The sequence below is a fragment of the Pecten maximus genome, chromosome 9, assembly GCF_902652985.1.
Source record: "Pecten maximus chromosome 9, xPecMax1.1, whole genome shotgun sequence".
Classification (NCBI taxonomy): Eukaryota; Metazoa; Mollusca; class Bivalvia; order Pectinida; family Pectinidae; genus Pecten; species Pecten maximus.
This window is the reverse complement of record NC_047023.1, coordinates 14,651,816-14,672,024: the sequence shown is the minus strand read 5'-3', so window position 1 is coordinate 14,672,024 and position 20,209 is coordinate 14,651,816. Positions and strand designations below refer to the sequence as shown.

Genomic DNA, 20,209 nt, shown 5'->3' with positions numbered 1-20,209 from the left:
CGTGACATGTACTGGAGGTGTATCACACGTGACATACTGGAGGTGTACCACACGTGACATATACTGGAGGTGTATCACACGTGACATATACTGGAGGTGTATCACACGTGACATATACTGGAGGTGTATCACACGTGACATAAACTAGAGGTTTATGACACGTGACAAACACCGGAGTCGTATCACACGTGACATATACTGGAGGTGTTCCACAAGTGACAAATATTGGAGGCGTTTCAAACGTGACATATACTGGAGGTGTATCACACGTGACATATACTGGAGGTGTATCACACGTGACATATACTGAGGTGTATCACACGTGACATATACTGAGGTGTATCACACGTGACATATACTGGAGGTGTACCACACGTGACATATACTGGAGGTGTATCACACGTGACATATACTGGAGGTGTATCACACGTGACGTATACTGGAGGTGTACCACACGTGACATATACTGGAGGTGTATCACACGTGACATATACTGAGGTGTATCACACGTGATATATACTGGAGGTGTATCACACATGACGTATAATGGAGGTGTATCACACGTGACATATACTGGAGGTGTATCACACGTGACATATACTGGAGGTGTTCCACACGTGACATATACTGGAGGTGTATCACACGTGACATATACTGGAGGTGTATCACACGTGACATATACTGGAGGTGTATCACACGTGACATATACTGGAGGTGTATCACACGTGACATATACTGGAGGTGTACCACACGTGACATATACTGGAGGTGTACCACACGTGACATATACTGGAGGTGTATCACACGTGACATATACTGGAGGTGTATCACACGTGACGTATACTGGAGGTGTATCACACGTGACATATACTGGAGGTGTATCACACTGTGACATATACTGGAGGTGTATCACACGTGACATATACTGGAGGTGTACCACACGTGACATATACTGGAGGTGTACCACACGTGACATATACTGGAGGTGTATCACACATGACGTGTAATGGAGGTGTATCACACGTGACATATACTGGAGGTGTATCACACATGACGTATAATGGAGGTGTATCACACGTGACATATACTGGAGGTGTATCACACGTGACATATACTGGAGATGTATCACATGTGACATATGCTTGAATTGCATCACTCTGATAGTTTGTATTAAAAACAGTTCATCATTAGAGGATAATAAAACAGTATGAAAATGTATTAAGACAAAAATTCGATTACAAAACATGTTTACTATGAAACATATTTCACAATCGCATAAAGCCGCTGCTATTTCTGGCTGGGCGATTTAGGGGGTTGTGGGTTGGAGGTCCGGCCAGGGCACGAGTCATGTTCTGTTTATTATTAGCACAATGTATCTTATGCACTATGTGTTGTTGATCCGAAGGTAAAGATATGATTTTCCTGTCGTAGTTCATCTTCGCTAGCCAAGGCTTCTGATTACGTTACACGTTCGTGGAGTGTAACGTAATCAGTCTTGGCTAACGAAGATGGTCGTAGTTGTACTGTGAGGAATATATTCGATTCCCAGAACACTGTCCACGATTTACAAGATCGAAAAGAATCTAGATAGAATCGGACTGTTAAGTGATTAACATGTATTTATTTTGACTGTAAATGGGTGCATTTTAAACAGTATGAGCTAATTTAGATAATATGCAAAATTATGGATCACCCTGGGCGGGAATCAGGGATATTACTCGTGTTTTGTTTACTTAAAATCTTACCGAAATTATCCGAATCTGAAGGTGCATTTGGGTCTATTATGTGGATAAAGGAAAGACCCATCCACCTTCTCCAAAGGTCTGATATTCTCCCATGTATGGTATATCTGACCAATAATTATTCTGGAAAATTAGGCTAAATGAGAGTGTTTTTTTTTTTTTTTTTTTTACATAATTCACGATTGGTTAGAAGGTTTGACAGAAGCGGGAGGCTTATGAACCCTATTTTTTTTTTATTACGTACTGATAGATTGATGTTTATCTGAATATATTTTGGTAACGATATAATATGCTGCATATTATTATACTGATTAACATGTATCTTTAACTGTTGTTTTTGATGAGGGAGCAAAAAAAATTAAAAATTAAAAACTGACTGATAAAGCATAAAATCGGTCAAATATTCATATTAATATTCGTGATCAACATAATCTAATACCACATATATGAGATATATAAAACCTATATGAATAACTGACATGTACCAACTGATGCAGGTAAGATCTTGATGTGATACGTTATCTACAGATGTTACGTACGTGGGTAGTGTGGGAGGAATGAGTAAGAAAACACATTAGCTGTAAACAGCTGAGAATGCATTATATGTGCTTCTACATGCGAGGTTCTGGCCTAGTTAGAGCAGTTGTTTACAACCAACACCCTTAATGCATTACTAGATGTAGCTTTTGAAGTGGCGTTATGATATTGGAATGTGATTCCATTGTGTCGTATTAACATGTACAAGTGCATATTGACTATAGAAACAGCCGCGCTCATTTATTTTACATCATAGACAATTATCTATCTGACGTAAACAAACCTAGGTCGTTACGCTTGACGTGTCATGGTCTTTCATCTTCTGTTAGTGAAGGCATGTGCATATTTCATATAAATACAAGGCAATATCTTTAAATTATACAACATAATTGCTGACTAACATGCATGAATGGTCCTCCATGTCTGTACCTGTATTAGACTCAGGTCACTGTGTCCTTGGTGTGCCATAGAACCAGACGAGGATACACTAACCTTCACTACTTCAGTTCATATTTTTCCATTTGAAAGTCAAATAAGAAAACAAACATAATCTGATTCAGCTTGAATGTATCGTTTATTTACATAACAAACCCAGCGAACACCTTCATCATTTCTTCAAGAACGTTTATATTTAGTCACGAACGCACAAGATCTGACACACATTCTAATTAAGCCTGTGACCGTATTACGATTCCTACACCGAATGTTACATATACGTGATAGGAAGTACTTATATATTTATAACACACCATCTCGTGTATCAAAGCAGCATCGGCCTGTCAACAACGCCATAGTTCTATTCCAAATCGAGGGCAAACTATGTACACAACAAAGATGTATTTTTTATGTTTCAGAGAGTTTAAAAAAAGTCGCCCGGAAGAGCAATGAGCTTGCCATCACGGGGCCTATCAACGAACATGAAGCAAGCAGAAAAATTTCCCAATGAGACCGTTTAATGTTAGCCATGCAATTTTACTCATACGTTATTAACGCCTATTAAACCAACACGGTGAATAAGGTAGATGATGGACTCGTCAGAATCCATCCTTCAGACACTGGTTACAGGAGGGACTGTCATCAATTCTTCCAACCAATCTGTGTCTCAAAACTCTTCTCTGTCAAGTGAAAAGAATAATCATCATTATTCAATCAAACAAAAATTAACTTTCTGGTAGTGCTGACCATCAAAACTATCTAATTACCAGCTATTAACACACCTGTCTCATCTGCTAAACAACGTGACTTAACTTATCTTAGTATAACTTAGTATATTCTGAACGCAGGCATAATTGCCTCTATATGCAGATCGTTGTCCATATAATATATGTTGTGACGTTACTCCAGACGGTTTTCGAAACTGATTAAATGTGACTTGCCCTGCTCCTATGGCTATCATTTGTCCTTTTGACTTCGCACCTGGACTATATTTCATATGAATAAAATGCAGTGTATGATCATTATTCAATAAACAAAAATAAACTTTCTGTCAGTAATGATCAGCCGACGAAATTACGTAATAATCCCTATTGACACACCTGCCGTATCTCCGTCACGTGCATTATCACGTGACTCGCCCTACGCTCCCGTGTTATATTTGTCCTTTTGATTTCTCACCAGGACTTAGGTATTATAGACTGTATTGTATTCAAACAAATAGTGTATAATGTCTACAATAGATACAGTTATTTGCGCTTAGTCACCGTTTTCAGTGTGTGGCTGGTGACCAGTGCACATTCTATCCAACTATGCTTTATTTTTTGTTTCTCTTGAAATCCTATAGGTTTTCTTTCAAATTCTCTCCTTTCCCTGCCCTGCAAGTAAGGCGTAAGAATTGTATCTTTGTATCCTTAATTGTATCTATCAACAATACTAACTATAATTGTCGACCAATCAAGTCTTCTCCATCTTCAATTGTTACATCTTGTTGATATAGTATGAGTAGGGTCAAATATTTTTGTTCTATTAATACTAACCACAAGCAGACACCTGTGTTCTGAACAACTTTCTTCTTCCTAATGTCTCTCTTGACAATGCCTCACTTTCGGCCTTTTGTTAAACATTTGCCCCTGTGAGGAAGGCTTTGGGTTCTGTCCCCTGGCCGACACATACCAGATCTAGACCTAAGCTGTTGATAGGAAAATAAACAATTATAAACCAAACTGAACTCATTTTTCCTCCTCATGTAACTTCGAAATATCCGCAATGCTTTGTCTAATTGCCTTCAATTAATTTCATACGATTACAGATTCATCCTTCAACAAGACCTCGAGAGTTCGTCTTATTCATTACATGGTCGTTCAAGATATTGTAAAATTGTCGTCTCAACGACATTAATTTGCCTTTATGAACCAAAGTCGCAAAACCTTCGCAGAATTCGTCTAATAGTCGTCAAGAAATTAAGCTGTCTTTGTCGTAATAGGTAGCAAGCACAGTAAGATTCTAGCTTAATATGCTTGGAGTACATGAATTAGTCATAGAAATGACATGGATGATTTTAATTGGATCATCCAACTGCATACATGTATAACACGGTATTAAAGTCTTTTCCCAGCGACTCTTAGTGTAGGCCCTGTCCTGTTAACATACATACGCGTATTCCAAGGTTAGAAATAAACACAACATATTGACATACTTTGTAAAAATTTATTGTTTGTAGAGAAAAAGTCTTCATAGTATAAATAATAGACAGAACATAACAATACTAACAAGAGTACAAAGTCATTATTGATGGGTACCTGACAGGTCATAAGACAAACATCCACTGATTCTATTGAGTCTGAAGATTAGGTCACCTATTTATAGTACATAGATCTTGAAGCACTCATGATAAATTTAATTTTTGATCCCTTCAACCCAGCAATTATTTTGAAATGTACTTTAGGTTTATACTATAATCATAAGAAAATGGTTTTCAGTATGTTTAACATTCAAGGCCTTAGAAACATATCAAAGTTACGTTTCTTATTGATTAAGAAGTGAATCAACAACTTTTAAGTTCTCGCTTATATAATTTCAACTAACAATTTGCGAAACCTTGCATCGTAGTAACCTACAGAACTAGAAATGGGTCATATAATGGCGCATATTTCGTTGTCAACCCTTTCGACCTTTTTTAACATTTGACACTGAAAAATGTGCTGAGAGGTAAATTTGAGGTTTATTTGAGTAAAACTAATTTCTTATAAAATAAAATCCCTGGGAGTTGGTATAATTTCAAGTCTGAATTATTTGATAATACAGCACCTTATGAGGTAGAAAAACAATTGTCTCATTCGTATAGCTTCAATTGTTTCTTCTAAATTTTGCACAATCTGGCATACCAATCAAATTGCCTTTGGTCGGCAGGAGTTTGATAACGTTTTATAACTATTGATAGACAAGGGTCCGCCTCCCGCTGTCTAGAGGGTATGTAGACCCTTCAAGTCTTTAATATACATGATTGTCTTGACGAAGTCTTCAGAAAACATCGTTGTTTTTACTATAGCATTTATAGGCGAAATAAAAGAAAGAATAGGTGCAGAAACGTTTATGACATCACAACTGTAAATAAACGATCTTTCATCATTATACATTTTAAAATGAAAAAAAAAAGGTTTTACAATGAACATAAAGGACAGATAACCCTTTTTTTTGTTATTTTCACACTGATCCAACTATTTTCACACTGATCCAACTATGTAATAAACGAACAAGGTTTAGTATACGAAATAACAGCTATAATAGAAAATCTAATAAATAGAACAATTTTCGTTTTGTTTACTTCTTGATTATTTTTCATATCTTCAGTTGTTCTAAACAATGATGAAAAATATATATATAAACTCACCCAATACGGGATATTACCTATATAGGGTATGTCGTTAATATGAATGATATAAGGTTATGCAGGCAGTTAAACTGTTGTAAGTATATCAAAGATTAGGAACATAATTGTACGCAGTAAACTGAATAAACCAGACGGAAATGAAAAACAAATATAACATAACAATAACATATTGTCTTGGTCTTTCTATTTGGTAATCAATTTCATATGAAAAAATATGAAGAAATATACCATAATAAGTGAAATTCTTCCACCGGCTTTTCTACTACATAATCTTAGTTAAAATAATGAACTTATTATAGTATTTTAGTATTACTATTACAGTGTATTAATTTCTTTTAAATACTTGGTTTATGAAAACATTATGCACATACACTATTACAAATATCACATATAAGTCTTACAGATATTGTGTAAACATTGGGCGAAGTATATCCTGCACCAAATTGCTTGCGATCCTGAAATGGTTGTTTAGATGATAACATATGACACAAAAATGAACATGATTCCCAGATTGCTGTTAGCTGAGATAAAGTAACGATTTTTACAATAAACTAACGTTACAAAAATTAAATACAGAAAAAAAAAAAAAAAAAAAAATGATAAGGTAAAAAATATCTGTGTTGTTAAGTTACTTGCTTTGTTCATATCTATGGTAACAATAGGGGGGGATTCTATATTTCTACAGGTATTTTATACATTTTTGGTACCAAATTCATCATCTTGTATGTTATTATATCTCTGACTAATTGAAAAGTCACAAAATTTGAACATTTCCGAAGGGGTTATTCTATTGTTGAATTTCTGCCGATCTATTTATGTACATTTAAAGCAAATTGTATCTATGTAAACAATGAAAGACAATTTTAGCATAATTACAACTGGTCCAATATTTTACCTAGAAAGAAGGACATATTAAAATAAGTATTAATAATCTTTCTTGTCCTGGGACTTAGTACCTGAATATAAGGTTTTATTTTATTTTTAACACATAAAACATGTCCAGCAAAACCAACCTTTTGCCACACAAGAAATACATACGTCCTTTTAACATATATACATATACTCGTATTTAGACCAACGTTGATTGGTTAAAAACATACACGTGACCAATGAATATTTTGTAATTTCTAGTGAAAATCAATTATACAAACAACAACACCTCCGAATTTTTCATTAAGAGTAAACTGCGTCTGATAATGGTGTTATTGCGTTTACAATTGACACACAAGAAACTTGTGAAGCAAAAAACAGCGGATACTGGATAAGTAAAAAAGTAACAAAAGTGCTAGTTGGCAATTAATATATAGATATTTGCTGACATTATGTTATAACATCCTCATCCACCAAAGTTAAAGTATATCAAATTAATCATAAACGGTTTTGAACTCTTTACCTGGTGAGTATACAGTGGTATTGCCTGAAAAAAATATTGACTTCGGTTCCACCTCGGTCAAAACTTTTTTTATCCAGGCAATATAATAACATATTTACCTGGTAAAATATCATAATTACAAAGATTTATATGTTTATATATAATTTACAATCAAACAAAATATGAACATTTTTGTAACTCCGTAACTTGGCAAATTGGTATAAAAATTGCACAGATTTTAAAATCACTTAACCTATAAGGCGAATGCAACGCCACATCCGTCATCCAAATGAAGTAATCTGTAATCTATGAGATCCTGGCAAAACTAGTCTTTATGCACACCTAGTAAAATGTGGTCAACTGAGATCGTCAGCAGTTTTTAAAATGGTTTCTTCATGAGCATTGCGTCAAAATAGTTTGTTCCTTCCAATGTCCGTAGTTGGAAGTTGATAAAACCATATTTGGCAAAAAGATTCTGGTATTCAGTGCACGTTCGTTCTTGACCCTTAGACATGACAGTCATGAGCAAGTCGTTGGTGATAGCCATTTCAGGTCCATCTCGTTCCTCATTTAGAACTTTCTCCAGGACAAGCATACTGCCGCCTAAACAATGAGCAAGAAACACATGAGAGGAAACAAAAATAAAAACCATAAGAAATACGGTTGCTGTTTGTTATATCTTTTTGAAAGAAAAATGATCAGTGCTATTAAGAATGGACCATTTCAGTCACGTGTACGTGTTAATATATATATGTACATGATATACGTAAACTTCCAAAACAAAGTGACCAAAACTACTGCAATCGGAAAAGCATTCCTCGGAGAGTGCTTTAACTTGTTCCTACACCAAACATAACAATATAATTCTGTACAATATAAGATCGCCCTACCTGCTGGCAGACGGGCGTACACTTTGGTGAGTATTTGGTCGAGTGACTGCGAGTTCCACATGTGAACGATATGGCTGAGAATATAAAGGTCTCCGGAGGGGATGTCATCTTCTAAGAAATTCCTGCAATCAAATAAATGTCGAAATAGTTATTAACATGTAAACATATATTAATATTGCACGTTTGCATAAACATGGCCTAAGAACAGTTGGTATTTGTTTTTCAAAACAGGGCAGCAATGTTCACCCACAGTAAACAGTGGAACTAAATATCTGTATCCTTATTAGTACAACAGGACCAGTATTCCTCTACAACACTTAACTAAAATGATTTTTTCTATTTACCAGGTTTGAAGGAGACTCTGTCTTTTGTACTAGCCGGCTGTAATTTCCCCGCCATTTGTGATACTTGTGGGAGATCAAAGACCGTTATTTCCATATTTGGATATTCACGCGATAACTCAAACGAGATCTGCCCGGATCCACCTGAAAACAATTAAAACAACAGTGATATACTTTAAAGCAAATAATTTCGATTCTACTGCATAAAAATGAAAACGAACCAAATTAACAACAGATAGAATATGGAATATATAGAAATATAGAAATTATTTTACATTAATTGGGAGAATTTATGTGGCTTAATTAACTTTGGGAGAGTAAGTGAACTGATATAGTTTGGTATTGTTTATTTTGTTTAACGTCCTGTTAACAGCCAGGGTCATTATAGAACGTCATTGTTACCTGTATTACAAATAGCCAATCATGTAGTGTAATCGTTGTCAGAATCAATGTAAATTTAGTTCACATAACCAACCAAAAGCATAATAACAGCAATTTCAAAGGTGGTGAGGCGTGTCAGTGGAAACAGGAGAGTGTCTTATACCCAGGTATCACATTTAGAGACCGATTGGTCTTAATTAAGAAGTTCTCTAAGTAGGTTTAGCCATACTTAAATTGATAATTTGAATTAAATGGAGTATGGATAATCTAGAATATCAAATATAGGACTGGTAAACTGTTAACTAATGTTTGTGATAAGACATTTCCAAAATACATTGTTTATATTCGTAAAAAAACAAATAGGACAAAAACATGTTTTTTTGCCCTGGATCTATTCCGTAACATACCGTTGTATGTGTATATACTACATTGTTAACAATAACAATGCTTGTGTTAGGGCTATAAGTATCATGTGAACACGCGTGTTTATGTAGCTTTTGTCACCCATAATCTCCAGACATCTTGCGCCTTCTGACGTCAATGTTGTCAGGTGATAGCTAATTTTACCTCCAAACATTGTCATTCATGACCTCCGTTTGTCAGTGGATCAGTGCTGATATATCATGCCTATCATGAGTGGTCGTATTTTCCAAATATGTCATCATAATATTTTGAAAAGTGCACCCTGGCATAAGGGTAAAAACTGGGATGTCAACATGCGTGACATTCCAGTCGGTGTTTAAAAAACAAAAAAAGATAGTGTTGATGTAACAAAACAAAAAACACTAAATCAGTGTCCTTGGCCTACTTTGTGTTATTCATCTATTATGCACTGTCAGTGTACGAAACAATGGGATCTACGATGATATTCAATACATGTCCAGTTTTCAGGTACATGTAGATTGATCATTGGAATTATGTTCCACTAACTATTATTATCGTAGCGATAAGCATGACCTACCAATTCTTACTTTTAACATTCCTTGCGTAATATTTAAGGTTGAAAAATAACATACGTGATTACTTTAAGTATTACATAGTTATACCAATAAAAACAGGTTGATCTGTGGAAATATCATATACCAACCCGATTAAATACAATGTGGTGTAATTAATAGTTGGGATTGTATAGCTTATAAATATCTCAATTTCCCAATATATGTTTATTATTTCAAATCTTAAAAGTCACATGATCTGACTCAGCATAGATTTATAATGATAAATAACAAGAAGATATGCCTACCCCCGAGATCTACGGCTTCTCTATGAGTACTCAGATCAAAGGCTCGTGCTAGGGCATTCGTACAAGGTCCTGAAAATCCATCATATGCGCTCATCATCTTCACGTGCATCATACCCGCCATGGCGTTGTTATCAATCATAGGCTTTTTCTTCATGTCCATGGCAGACATGCCGGAGGGTATTACCCCTTCGGGCATATTGGGCATCATTGCGGGCATCACAGGCATGCCAGTCATGCTTGGCTTCACATTAGCCATCAGGTTGTTCATTTTTGGTAAATTATTTGGCATCTTGTCGGAGATCTGTTGCTTTGTGTTGTTTTCTATCAGCTGCGGTTTCGTCAAGCCTTTAGGTGGAACTTTAGGCATTTCCGGTGACAGGTTACCATTGTCGGTTTCGATGTTGTTCTTGTTCATGTCAAGGTTAGGCTGACCTGAACAAAGATAAATCATTATAATGTCAAACTTCTCGAGTAAACTTTATGTGCAGAAAAACATCAGAACAGAGGAAGTAAACTATCTCTTTTTATTACATTTTTGCCAGTGAAATATAGAAATGTATCAAACTAATAAAACCTATATTTTCACTGCAGCGATGAGCAGTGAAATATAACATTTTGCAGTGAAAATATAAGTTTTGTGGTGAAAAAATAAGTCAGAACGAACTTTTGTATTCAGCTCATTGAAACTTGCCGATTTTTCTAATCGAAGCGAAGTGAAATATATGATATATTACACGGGAAGCCATTCAATATCCTCTATATATCACTTGTTTTTATTTACTGCAGATAAGAATGTAAATTACGGTAAGTCATATTTTTTTTAAATAATACAATATTACGAATATGACTTAATGAGTATTACTTAAAACGTAAATTTAGAAAAGAAATTATATACAAAAAGAACGTTTCGACTTAATTTCAAACGAAATAAATTGTTACCTGCTTTAAGAAAAGTTGGAAATTTATCCAGCATTGGTAGAATGAAGCTGCTTTCCATCATAGACAGTCCAATCAGTGTCGGTTTTCGTGATCGTGTAAGGTATTTGGAGGTTCCAAGACTGTTCTTATATACGGATTGACCTACAATAGAACAAATTTTGTAAGTATTCGGAAACATAAACTTTTTACCATTTTATATTCGCTATTTCCATTTACGCCATCGCCGTGTTGTATAATTGGTTTCGGTTTCATTTCTGATTCTCCTTTCTAGAACGTGATATTACTTAGTTCTGACCAGATTATTAAGCATAAAAGCTGGTCTTATCCTCCTACAGCTATACTTGGCTCTGAGTAAATTATTCATTTATTCAAATTTTCCGCGCTTAGTAGCTTTTGAATTAGAGTTACGTTCCTAGCTAGTTGTCTGATAAGTTGTTGCGAATAGCACAGCATAGCATATTGGAACAGTATCTAACCGCCCATATGGTTAAAATAATAGTCGACCTTTTAACCTTAGGCAAATTATACATTTTCTCTTTTGTTGATCCCAAAATTGATTGTACAATGAAAACACAGGTCAGCAGTCCTGGACAAAGCTGCTGGTTTACAAAGAGCTGTTGAGCTATTCTCGTTAGAATTGTCTGAACGTCGTCTGGGTTAAGTCTACCACATTCAGTGACAAAGGTTGAAGACTTAACCTGCATCTTTTCAGACAGTGGTGTGGATCTGTTATCGTCTGGGTCAAGTCGTCACGACTGCCACACCAGTTCATCTACATCGTATCAGCCCATGTTTTGCTATCTCGTCACGACATGAGGAAATCCAAACGAAGATAATGGCCTTGTGTCTAATGGAACACCACATGTTTGGCACATGCAAGTCTGCTGTTTATCGATAAGCTGATGTATGAAAGATATATTGTGATTATGATTATTACAACACGATATTTAGGAGAATTGGTACCACGCAATGTCACAGAGCCTATACTGCGATTCACTTGTCATTCTATGTAGATATCGTCTCTTTTATGGTGATCATTGAAAAAGCACAAAGAGAATAAGACCGGACCCCAGACTCCCGAAACAATGATACGTCATTTTTCTTGACGTTGTACGTGATTGATAAAGCAAAAACAAAACTTAAGTCCAAATTCTACGCTTCATGATGCTGGAGCCAGGTGTTCCGGGAGGTAATCGTCGTAATTAAGCATTGAACTGTTACCAATGGCAGTATACAGTCGATATGAATACAATTTGGATGATAGATGAATAGAATGTCGCCCATTAGGCCTGCGCAATAATATACGGTTATCATTTAGAAGTGATGCGGCGATGAACGGGTATCACTCGATAGACTCGATTACTCGGAAATACTTTAATTTTCAAAAGAATAACAACTCTTAAATTCTAAATGAACGACGTCTTGACAGTAGGTGAAAACGATTCAAAGGATATTTCGTTCGAAACATATTCAAGTCTAACTGGTCACATCAGTGTCGCTAACTTAGCAGACGATATTCAATTTCACAGGGGCTCGATTTCGGAGTAAGATAGGCCTTTGACATCAGTGAATAACCACAAAACTAACATCCAGTATACATGTATACATACACAACCATGTCGATACTCCCAATATTTCACATTTTTAAAATAAATGCTGGACTTTTAATGTTTTATGTTTACCATTTCTGAAAATTCGGTAACGAGCCCCTGTGAGTGTGAAAACATTGACAATTTGATAAATTTGTATAGATCAAGAATAGCGCTTATAAGAATTTTGTGTCGACTTTTTTTAATTATACAATTTTACTCTCATAACTTGAAGTTGCTTTATTCTTTGTTGTGGCTTATGTAAATAAATGCTAGCATTCGAAAGCTTATTTATCTATTTTATTTATTTATCTATTTTATTTTTGAAGTAGGTACTACCCTTGAGATGCAATCACAGAGTTTGTAACAAGTCATCTAGAAACAATGTATTGCACAGACACAGATTCGGCTAATAGGTATGAAGTGAAATCAAACTCGACTATAGTACAGACCTTGATCATGCACCTAATAGGGGACCTTGTGACATTCTAAATCCGGTCATAATTCATCCAAACAATCGGGTCAAATTGTGTTGTCTCCGAAACTGTCTGCACTTTCCAGACATGACACACATAATCATTCACTGAAACAGTCATTTAGCATAATTTATGAAGCATAACAAAAATTGGTGTATAGTTGGTGCACGGAGCATTGTGTCCAACATTAAGAACGTTCAAAGCATGATGTCATCCGACTAGTTACGTCGTTGTTTCGCCTTATGACTTTGTGAAAATAAGCTAGGAAAGATAAAAACAAAAATCTCAGAAAATATAATATCGACGGAAACAAAAAACCAAAAAAAACCCAAGACAACAGTTTATCAGACAAAAAAGATCGTATCAATATAATCCAATATGGGGACCCGGGAGCTTTCTATTCCTTGATGGATCATAACAAAGGCAATCACACCTTAATTAATGTCAGTAATATTTTTTATAATTGTTGTTTGGTTATTGTTTTATCCCATCAACTGAATATTTACCCGAGTAATAACATGAATATTTACCTGTGTATTTACCCGAGTAATAACATGAATATTTACCTGTGTATTTACCCGAGTAATAACATGAATATTTACCTGTGTATTTACCCGAGTAATAACATGAATATTTACCTGTGTATTTACCAGAGTAATTATTCGGATATTTACCAGTGTTTTTACCTAAATAATCACCTGAGTATTTAGTTACCTCACGAATTATCTAAGTTTATATTTAGTTACTAATTGCCTAAGCATTTCCCTCTGTGTTTACCTGTACAGGTATCTTGGTATTTACCTTATCATTCACCTGGATATTAACCTGAGTTTGGCCTAATGCATTTTACCTGAGTAACTACCCGAGTAAAAGTACAATAATATGTGTTGGGTTTGTATCAATCTTGGTTGACGTATGTGTCCTCTGAGTATGTCTAACACAACCTTTACATAATCATATATAATATGACGTCATCACACACAGACACCATTCGTGATCCCCCTACTATATGAACTAGATTGTGGCCGACATACGATACTCCTGACCTAACCACATCTGTCACATGAAGGTCACAAGCTGCTGGAAAAATTCGGAGAGAACAGTTCTCCTCAGCCCGATCTTGTTTACTGTACGATACATAGGGTTGTCAAACCCGTATCTGTGGCAGTCATGCGTGATGTTTGTACCAAACACCAGCCCGATGCTATGATGATTGAGTGAATTTTAAGTATATAATTAAACAGTGTTACGAAAGGAAATAGCAAAAACAACAACACAAAAAGTATAGTCGGAGGTTTCATTCATAAAATTACTTCAACGTTAATGTCCCACTGTTATTTAGCAGCAATATATTATGTACATAATAATAAGGTAAAGATAAAAGACGTCATTACAGTCTGCCAGGAACGGGCCTCACACGACTGCGTACCGATGTGGTAATGTTATAGAAGGTAGTCAAAGGATGTACTTAGCCAATGTTTAGTGTAAACCTGTCGTCAAAATCTTGTTCATTATTACCATAGTTAGGTTACACTAAACATTTTTGTTTTTAAACATGAGAAACCATTTTTATCTTGTGAACATCGGGTCATGACACAAACCACTGCATTTTTCACACATTGATACATTGAAGTATATAGCAAAAAATGTGTAACAAATTGTTTTTAGGAGTTAACTTTCTTTTTCCAATGTTTTGACTATTTAAAAGGAAACAGCTCAAATGTTTTTTTCTGTATTTTCACAGACTTGTATAGGAATACCTTCTTGATTTTCGTAATGGGTTTGTATTTGTATTGTCTAGTAAGTTTGTGTCTTGAAAAAAACTGATTTGACTCTAAAATTGACTTTTTATACTTTCGCTCTTGCATACATATGTATACAACTATACAGTATCAGTAGTCTCCACACTGTTTCAACAATGTGTGCTATTGTCCGTTTATTGTTAATTATGTGTACCTACTTTTAATGTCAAAGTAACTTTCTTACCTTTGTTATTTGTATGTTTCTCGAGGAGTTGGAAGCTAACCAATGTATCTAGTAGTTTTACAGTGACTTTTGGCTCAAAATTATGCTTCTTAGCAAAAACTTCAGCTGTACAGGGTTCGCCATGAGATTCAAGGTTGTCAAACACTCCGGCCTCGAGACATTGTTGCATGATCTGTAAAAATTAAATATATTTAATACACTATATAATAGAACTGATTTAAGTTTGTTTAATATCAACGTATATTTCAGAGTCTACGTGCAGTTATTATGTGTTTGGTATATTCAATGACAACATATTGTAAACATAATTCGCCTTAACAATCCATTTTGAAAAAGGCCATTTTAAAACAGAAAAACATTCGTCTGATATTGTAAATCCCTTTAAATATAGAAATTATTATTCATGTAGTTTATAGTGTACTGATAAATAGTACACACAGAGAAAATATGAAGGTAGATATCTTCATGGTATGGTATTAAAAACAGAAGACATACTCATTAAGATAGATTGTCACTGACGCGATATCATAATGTGGTTTACATGGGCGTCTCACGGAAGATAAACATTGCTAAGTGAAATACCCCACATAACGATAACGGTGATTCGGATCTAATCTTTAGTAATCTGTCTTTTCTTCTTAAAATCGCACATTTCTCTTTTTCGGGTTAAGCGGATTTTGGTGTATTTTTACACAGTTTACCTATGTTTACCTCTGTTCTCGTCAGCATTATGATACTAAAGTATCTCGCGCTATCTCGTGTTGGTAAAAGTGTGTTTATCATTAGTAAACATACATCTATACAGTGTAGGTAATGTCTTTTTTAAGTTTAAAAGTACATGCATGCATGAAAAAAGTAGAATAATTAACCTAAATTCCATTCATGAGATTAAGGTACAATCCTCCTTATTTATAACTGTGGTATAAATACAGCACATATGTATTACTAACTTGACTAAAATTACGTGTAGATAAAGAGTTTTCTTTTTCAAATTTGTGATAATCATAAATGTAATCTAATACCATAACAGAGAAACCTAGAAATCAGAAATTATGATTAATTAGATAAAGGTCTGAAAGTAAAACCCACCTCCTAAATGTTAGATAATAATAATGTTAATGTGTTCAGTATTACGTATGTCAACAAATAATGAAAACAAAATGTAAATAAAGGATACATACCTTGTAACGTGTTGCGCCAGCGATGATTTCGACGATGACATTCGCTGACTGGTCGGATCGCAGCACGTCAGTATTAAAACAAGGTGAATCCATTTTGTAAATTTTGGAAAATTTTAGAATTGCAGGTTAAAAATTCTGTTCAGATGTTCCTCCGGCTGTGGTTAGCTCCTGTACTGCCGGTAACAGTCTGACAGCTGATCGCCAGCTGATCGCTCTTTTTATATTACTACTGCCGAAAGTAGGTCGTCGTCGAGAAGCGCGTACCGCTTCACCTATATACCAGCCAATCCGCATACAGTATGCATTCATTCACAGACGAGATTTTATTGTTTGATTTAATATATGTATGTCTCATTTGCATATTTTTGCGGTTATCCACGTGTATAGTTTACCTATTAGATTGCACACGAGTAGAAATGTCAGTCAGTTATAAGTGACGTACATGTATAATGTACCACAAAGGTATCGTAGTCAGATATATCGGACACTACCTCATAGGACAGACCAAAAATACGGTCGTTATCCATTAACATATATATTGGTAAAGGCGGTGAGTCAAGGCCGAATTCATTTTGTATACATTCCGATCAACCTTTGATAGACAGAACTGACCAGTGAAGAATCAGCTGATTGAGTATGTGTAAACAGTGTTAAATATAGTGTCGCTATGGGAGGTGTCGCATACAAATACACACATACCATTCAAACTCACGAGGATTAAAAACGTGATGCTATTAATTGTTTAATTACTTGCATTTGTGATTTGGCAATGGTTAATCTCATATTGGAAAACATGTAGTCATTTCTAAAGTAAAACTATAGATTTAATACTATCTATGATGTATACTCATCAATCAGGTCACAGTAATTACACCGACGTCAGAACTTAAAAGGAAAGTAAAAATGAAAATGCATTAGTAAATATTTATATATATATATATTTAATCTGTTTGTGAGAGAGCATGTTTTTATACACATTATGTTATCATATCATTATAGTTTATGTAAATAAACACACTTATACTGTGTGTACTTAGTGTATTCTCTATTAAATCATATGCGATATCACCAATTGTCAGTAAAACAGCATTTTAGAATGTCAATAACAGAGCAGTATTGATTATCTTATTGCCATAACATACCAAATGTCAGTACATATATGTGCAGCACGCTATATGACGTCACACATTTTATGGCTGTAGCCATGGAAACATGACGTATAAGATGTCGTAGGCATATTCACACGACAAATACATGATGTGAAAAATAGACATATTTAGGTGTAGTGGTACGAAAACAGACAATGCTACAAAAACAGAAAATGTTATAAGTCTATGTGTAGTGGTACAATAACGTAGATATGTTATAAGTCTAGGTGTAGTGATACAATAACGTAGATATGTTATAAGTCTAGGTGTAGTGGTACAATAACGTAGGTATGTTATAAGTCTATGTGTAGTGGTACAATAACGTAGATATGTTATAAGTCTAGGTATAGTGATACAATAACGTAGGTATGTTATAAGTCTAGGTGTAGTGGTACAATAACGTAGGTATGTTATAAGTCTAGGTGTAGTGGTACAATAACGTAGGTATGTTATAAGTCTAGGTATAGTGGTACAATAACGTAGATATGTTATAAGTCTAGGTGTAGTGATACAATAACGTAGATATGTTATAAGTCTATGTGTAGTGATACAATAACATAGATATGTTATAAGTCTAGGTGTAGTGGTACAATAACGTAGATATGTTATAAGTCTAGGTGTAGTGATACAATAACGTAGATATGTTATAAGTCTATGTGTAGTGATACAATAACGAAGATATGTTATAAGTCTAGGTGTAGTGATACAATAACGTAGATATGTTATAAGTCTATGTGTAGTGGTACAATAACGTAGGTATGTTATAAGTCTAGGTGTAGTGGTACAATAACGTAGGTATGTTATAAGTCTAGGTGTAGTGGTACAATAACGTAGATATGTTATAAGTCTAGGTATAGTGGTACAATAACGTAGATATGTTATAAGTCTATGTGTAGTGGTACAATAACGTAGGTATGTTATAAGTCTAGGTAAAGTGATACAATAACGTAGATATGTTATAAGTCTATGTGTAGTGATACAATAACGTAGATATGTTATAAGTCTAGGTGTAGTGATACAATAACGTAGATATGTTATAAGTCTAGGTATAGTGATACAATAACATAGATATGCTATAAGTCTATGTGTAGTGGTACAATAACGTAGATATGTTATAAGTCTAGGTGTAGTGATACAATAACGTAGATATGTTATAAGTCTAGGTGTAGTGGTACAATAACGTAGGTATGTTATAAGTCTATGTGTAGTGGTACAATAACGTAGATATGTTATAAGTCTAGGTATAGTGATACAATAACGTAGGTATGTTATAAGTCTAGGTGTAGTGGTACAATAACGTAGGTATGTTATAAGTCTAGGTGTAGTGGTACAATAACGTAGGTATGTTATAAGTCTAGGTATAGTGGTACAATAACGTAGATATGTTATAAGTCTAGGTGTAGTGATACAATAACGTAGATATGTTATAAGTCTATGTGTAGTGATACAATAACATAGATATGTTATAAGTCTAGGTGTAGTGGTACAATAACGTAGATATGTTATAAGTCTAGGTGTAGTGATACAATAACGTAGATATGTTATAAGTCTATGTGTAGTGATACAATAACGTAGATATGTTATAAGTCTAGGTGTAGTGATACAATAACGTAGATATGTTATAAGTCTATGTGTAGTGGTACAATAACGTAGGTATGTTATAAGTCTAGGTGTAGTGGTACAATAACGTAGGTATGTTATAAGTCTAGGTGTAGTGGTACAATAACGTAGATATGTTATAAGTCTAGGTATAGTGGTACAATAACGTAGATATGTTATAAGTCTATGTGTAGTGGTACAATAACGTAGGTATGTTATAAGTCTAGGTAAAGTGATACAATAACGTAGATATGTTATAAGTCTATGTGTAGTGATACAATAACGTAGATATGTTATAAGTCTAGGTGTAGTGATACAATAACGTAGATATGTTATAAGTCTAGGTATAGTGATACAATAACATAGATATGCTATAAGTCTAGGTATAGTGATACAATAACATAGATATGTTATAAGTCTAGGTATAGTGATACAATAACATAGATATGTTATAAGTCTAGGTATAGTGGTACAATAACGTAGATATGTTATAAGTCTAGGTGTAGTGATACAATAACGTAGATATGTTATAAGTCTAGGTATAGTGATACAATAACGTAGATATGTAATAAGTCTATGTGTAGTGATACAATAACGTAGATATGTTATAAGTCTAGGTATAGTGATACAATAACGTAGGTATGTTATAAGTCTAGGTGTAGTGGTACAATAACGTAGATATGTTATAAGTCTAGGTATAGTGGTACAATAACGTAGATATGTTATAAGTCTAGGTATAGTGATACAATAACGTAGATATGTTATAAGTCTAGGTGTAGTGATACAATAACGTAGATATGTTATAAGTCTAGGTATAGTGATACAATAACGTAGGTATGTTATAAGTCTATGTGTAGTGGTACAATAACGTAGATATGTTATAAGTCTAGTTATAGTGGTACAATAACGTAGATATGTTATAAGTCTATGTGTAGTGGTACAATAACGTAGGTATGTTA

General features: G+C 34.5%; 1 protein-coding gene across 1 annotated transcript; it reads right to left on the bottom strand.

Moving 5' to 3' along the window:
• Positions 1–4,908: 4,908 nt before the first annotated feature.
• Positions 4,909–16,706, bottom strand: LOC117334203. The gene is made up of 7 exons (XM_033893688.1): positions 16,504–16,706; positions 15,323–15,494; positions 11,272–11,412; positions 10,333–10,764; positions 8,712–8,852; positions 8,368–8,490; positions 4,909–8,080 (listed from the first exon to the last, which is right to left on the bottom strand). Exons 1-7 carry the CDS (start codon positions 16,594–16,596, stop codon positions 7,857–7,859), a joined length of 1,326 nt encoding a protein of 441 aa, XP_033749579.1. The 5' UTR covers positions 16,597–16,706; the 3' UTR covers positions 4,909–7,856.
• Between the last annotated feature and the right edge of the window lie 3,503 nt (positions 16,707–20,209).

What these genes read in the sequence shown, in the direction of transcription:
- LOC117334203 (XM_033893688.1), bottom strand. Translation starts at nt 16,596, where the DNA reads ATGGATTCACCTTGTTTTAATACTGACGTGCTGCGATCCGACCAGTCA. An exon ending in CTGGCGCAACACGTTACAAG is followed by an intron (nt 15,495 to 16,503) that starts GTATGTATCCTT and finishes TAATTTTTACAG; the next exon opens with ATCATGCAACAATGTCTCGA. An exon ending in CAGAGTCTCCTTCAAACCTG is followed by an intron (nt 8,491 to 8,711) that starts GTAAATAGAAAA and finishes TATTTGATTGCA; the next exon opens with GGAATTTCTTAGAAGATGAC.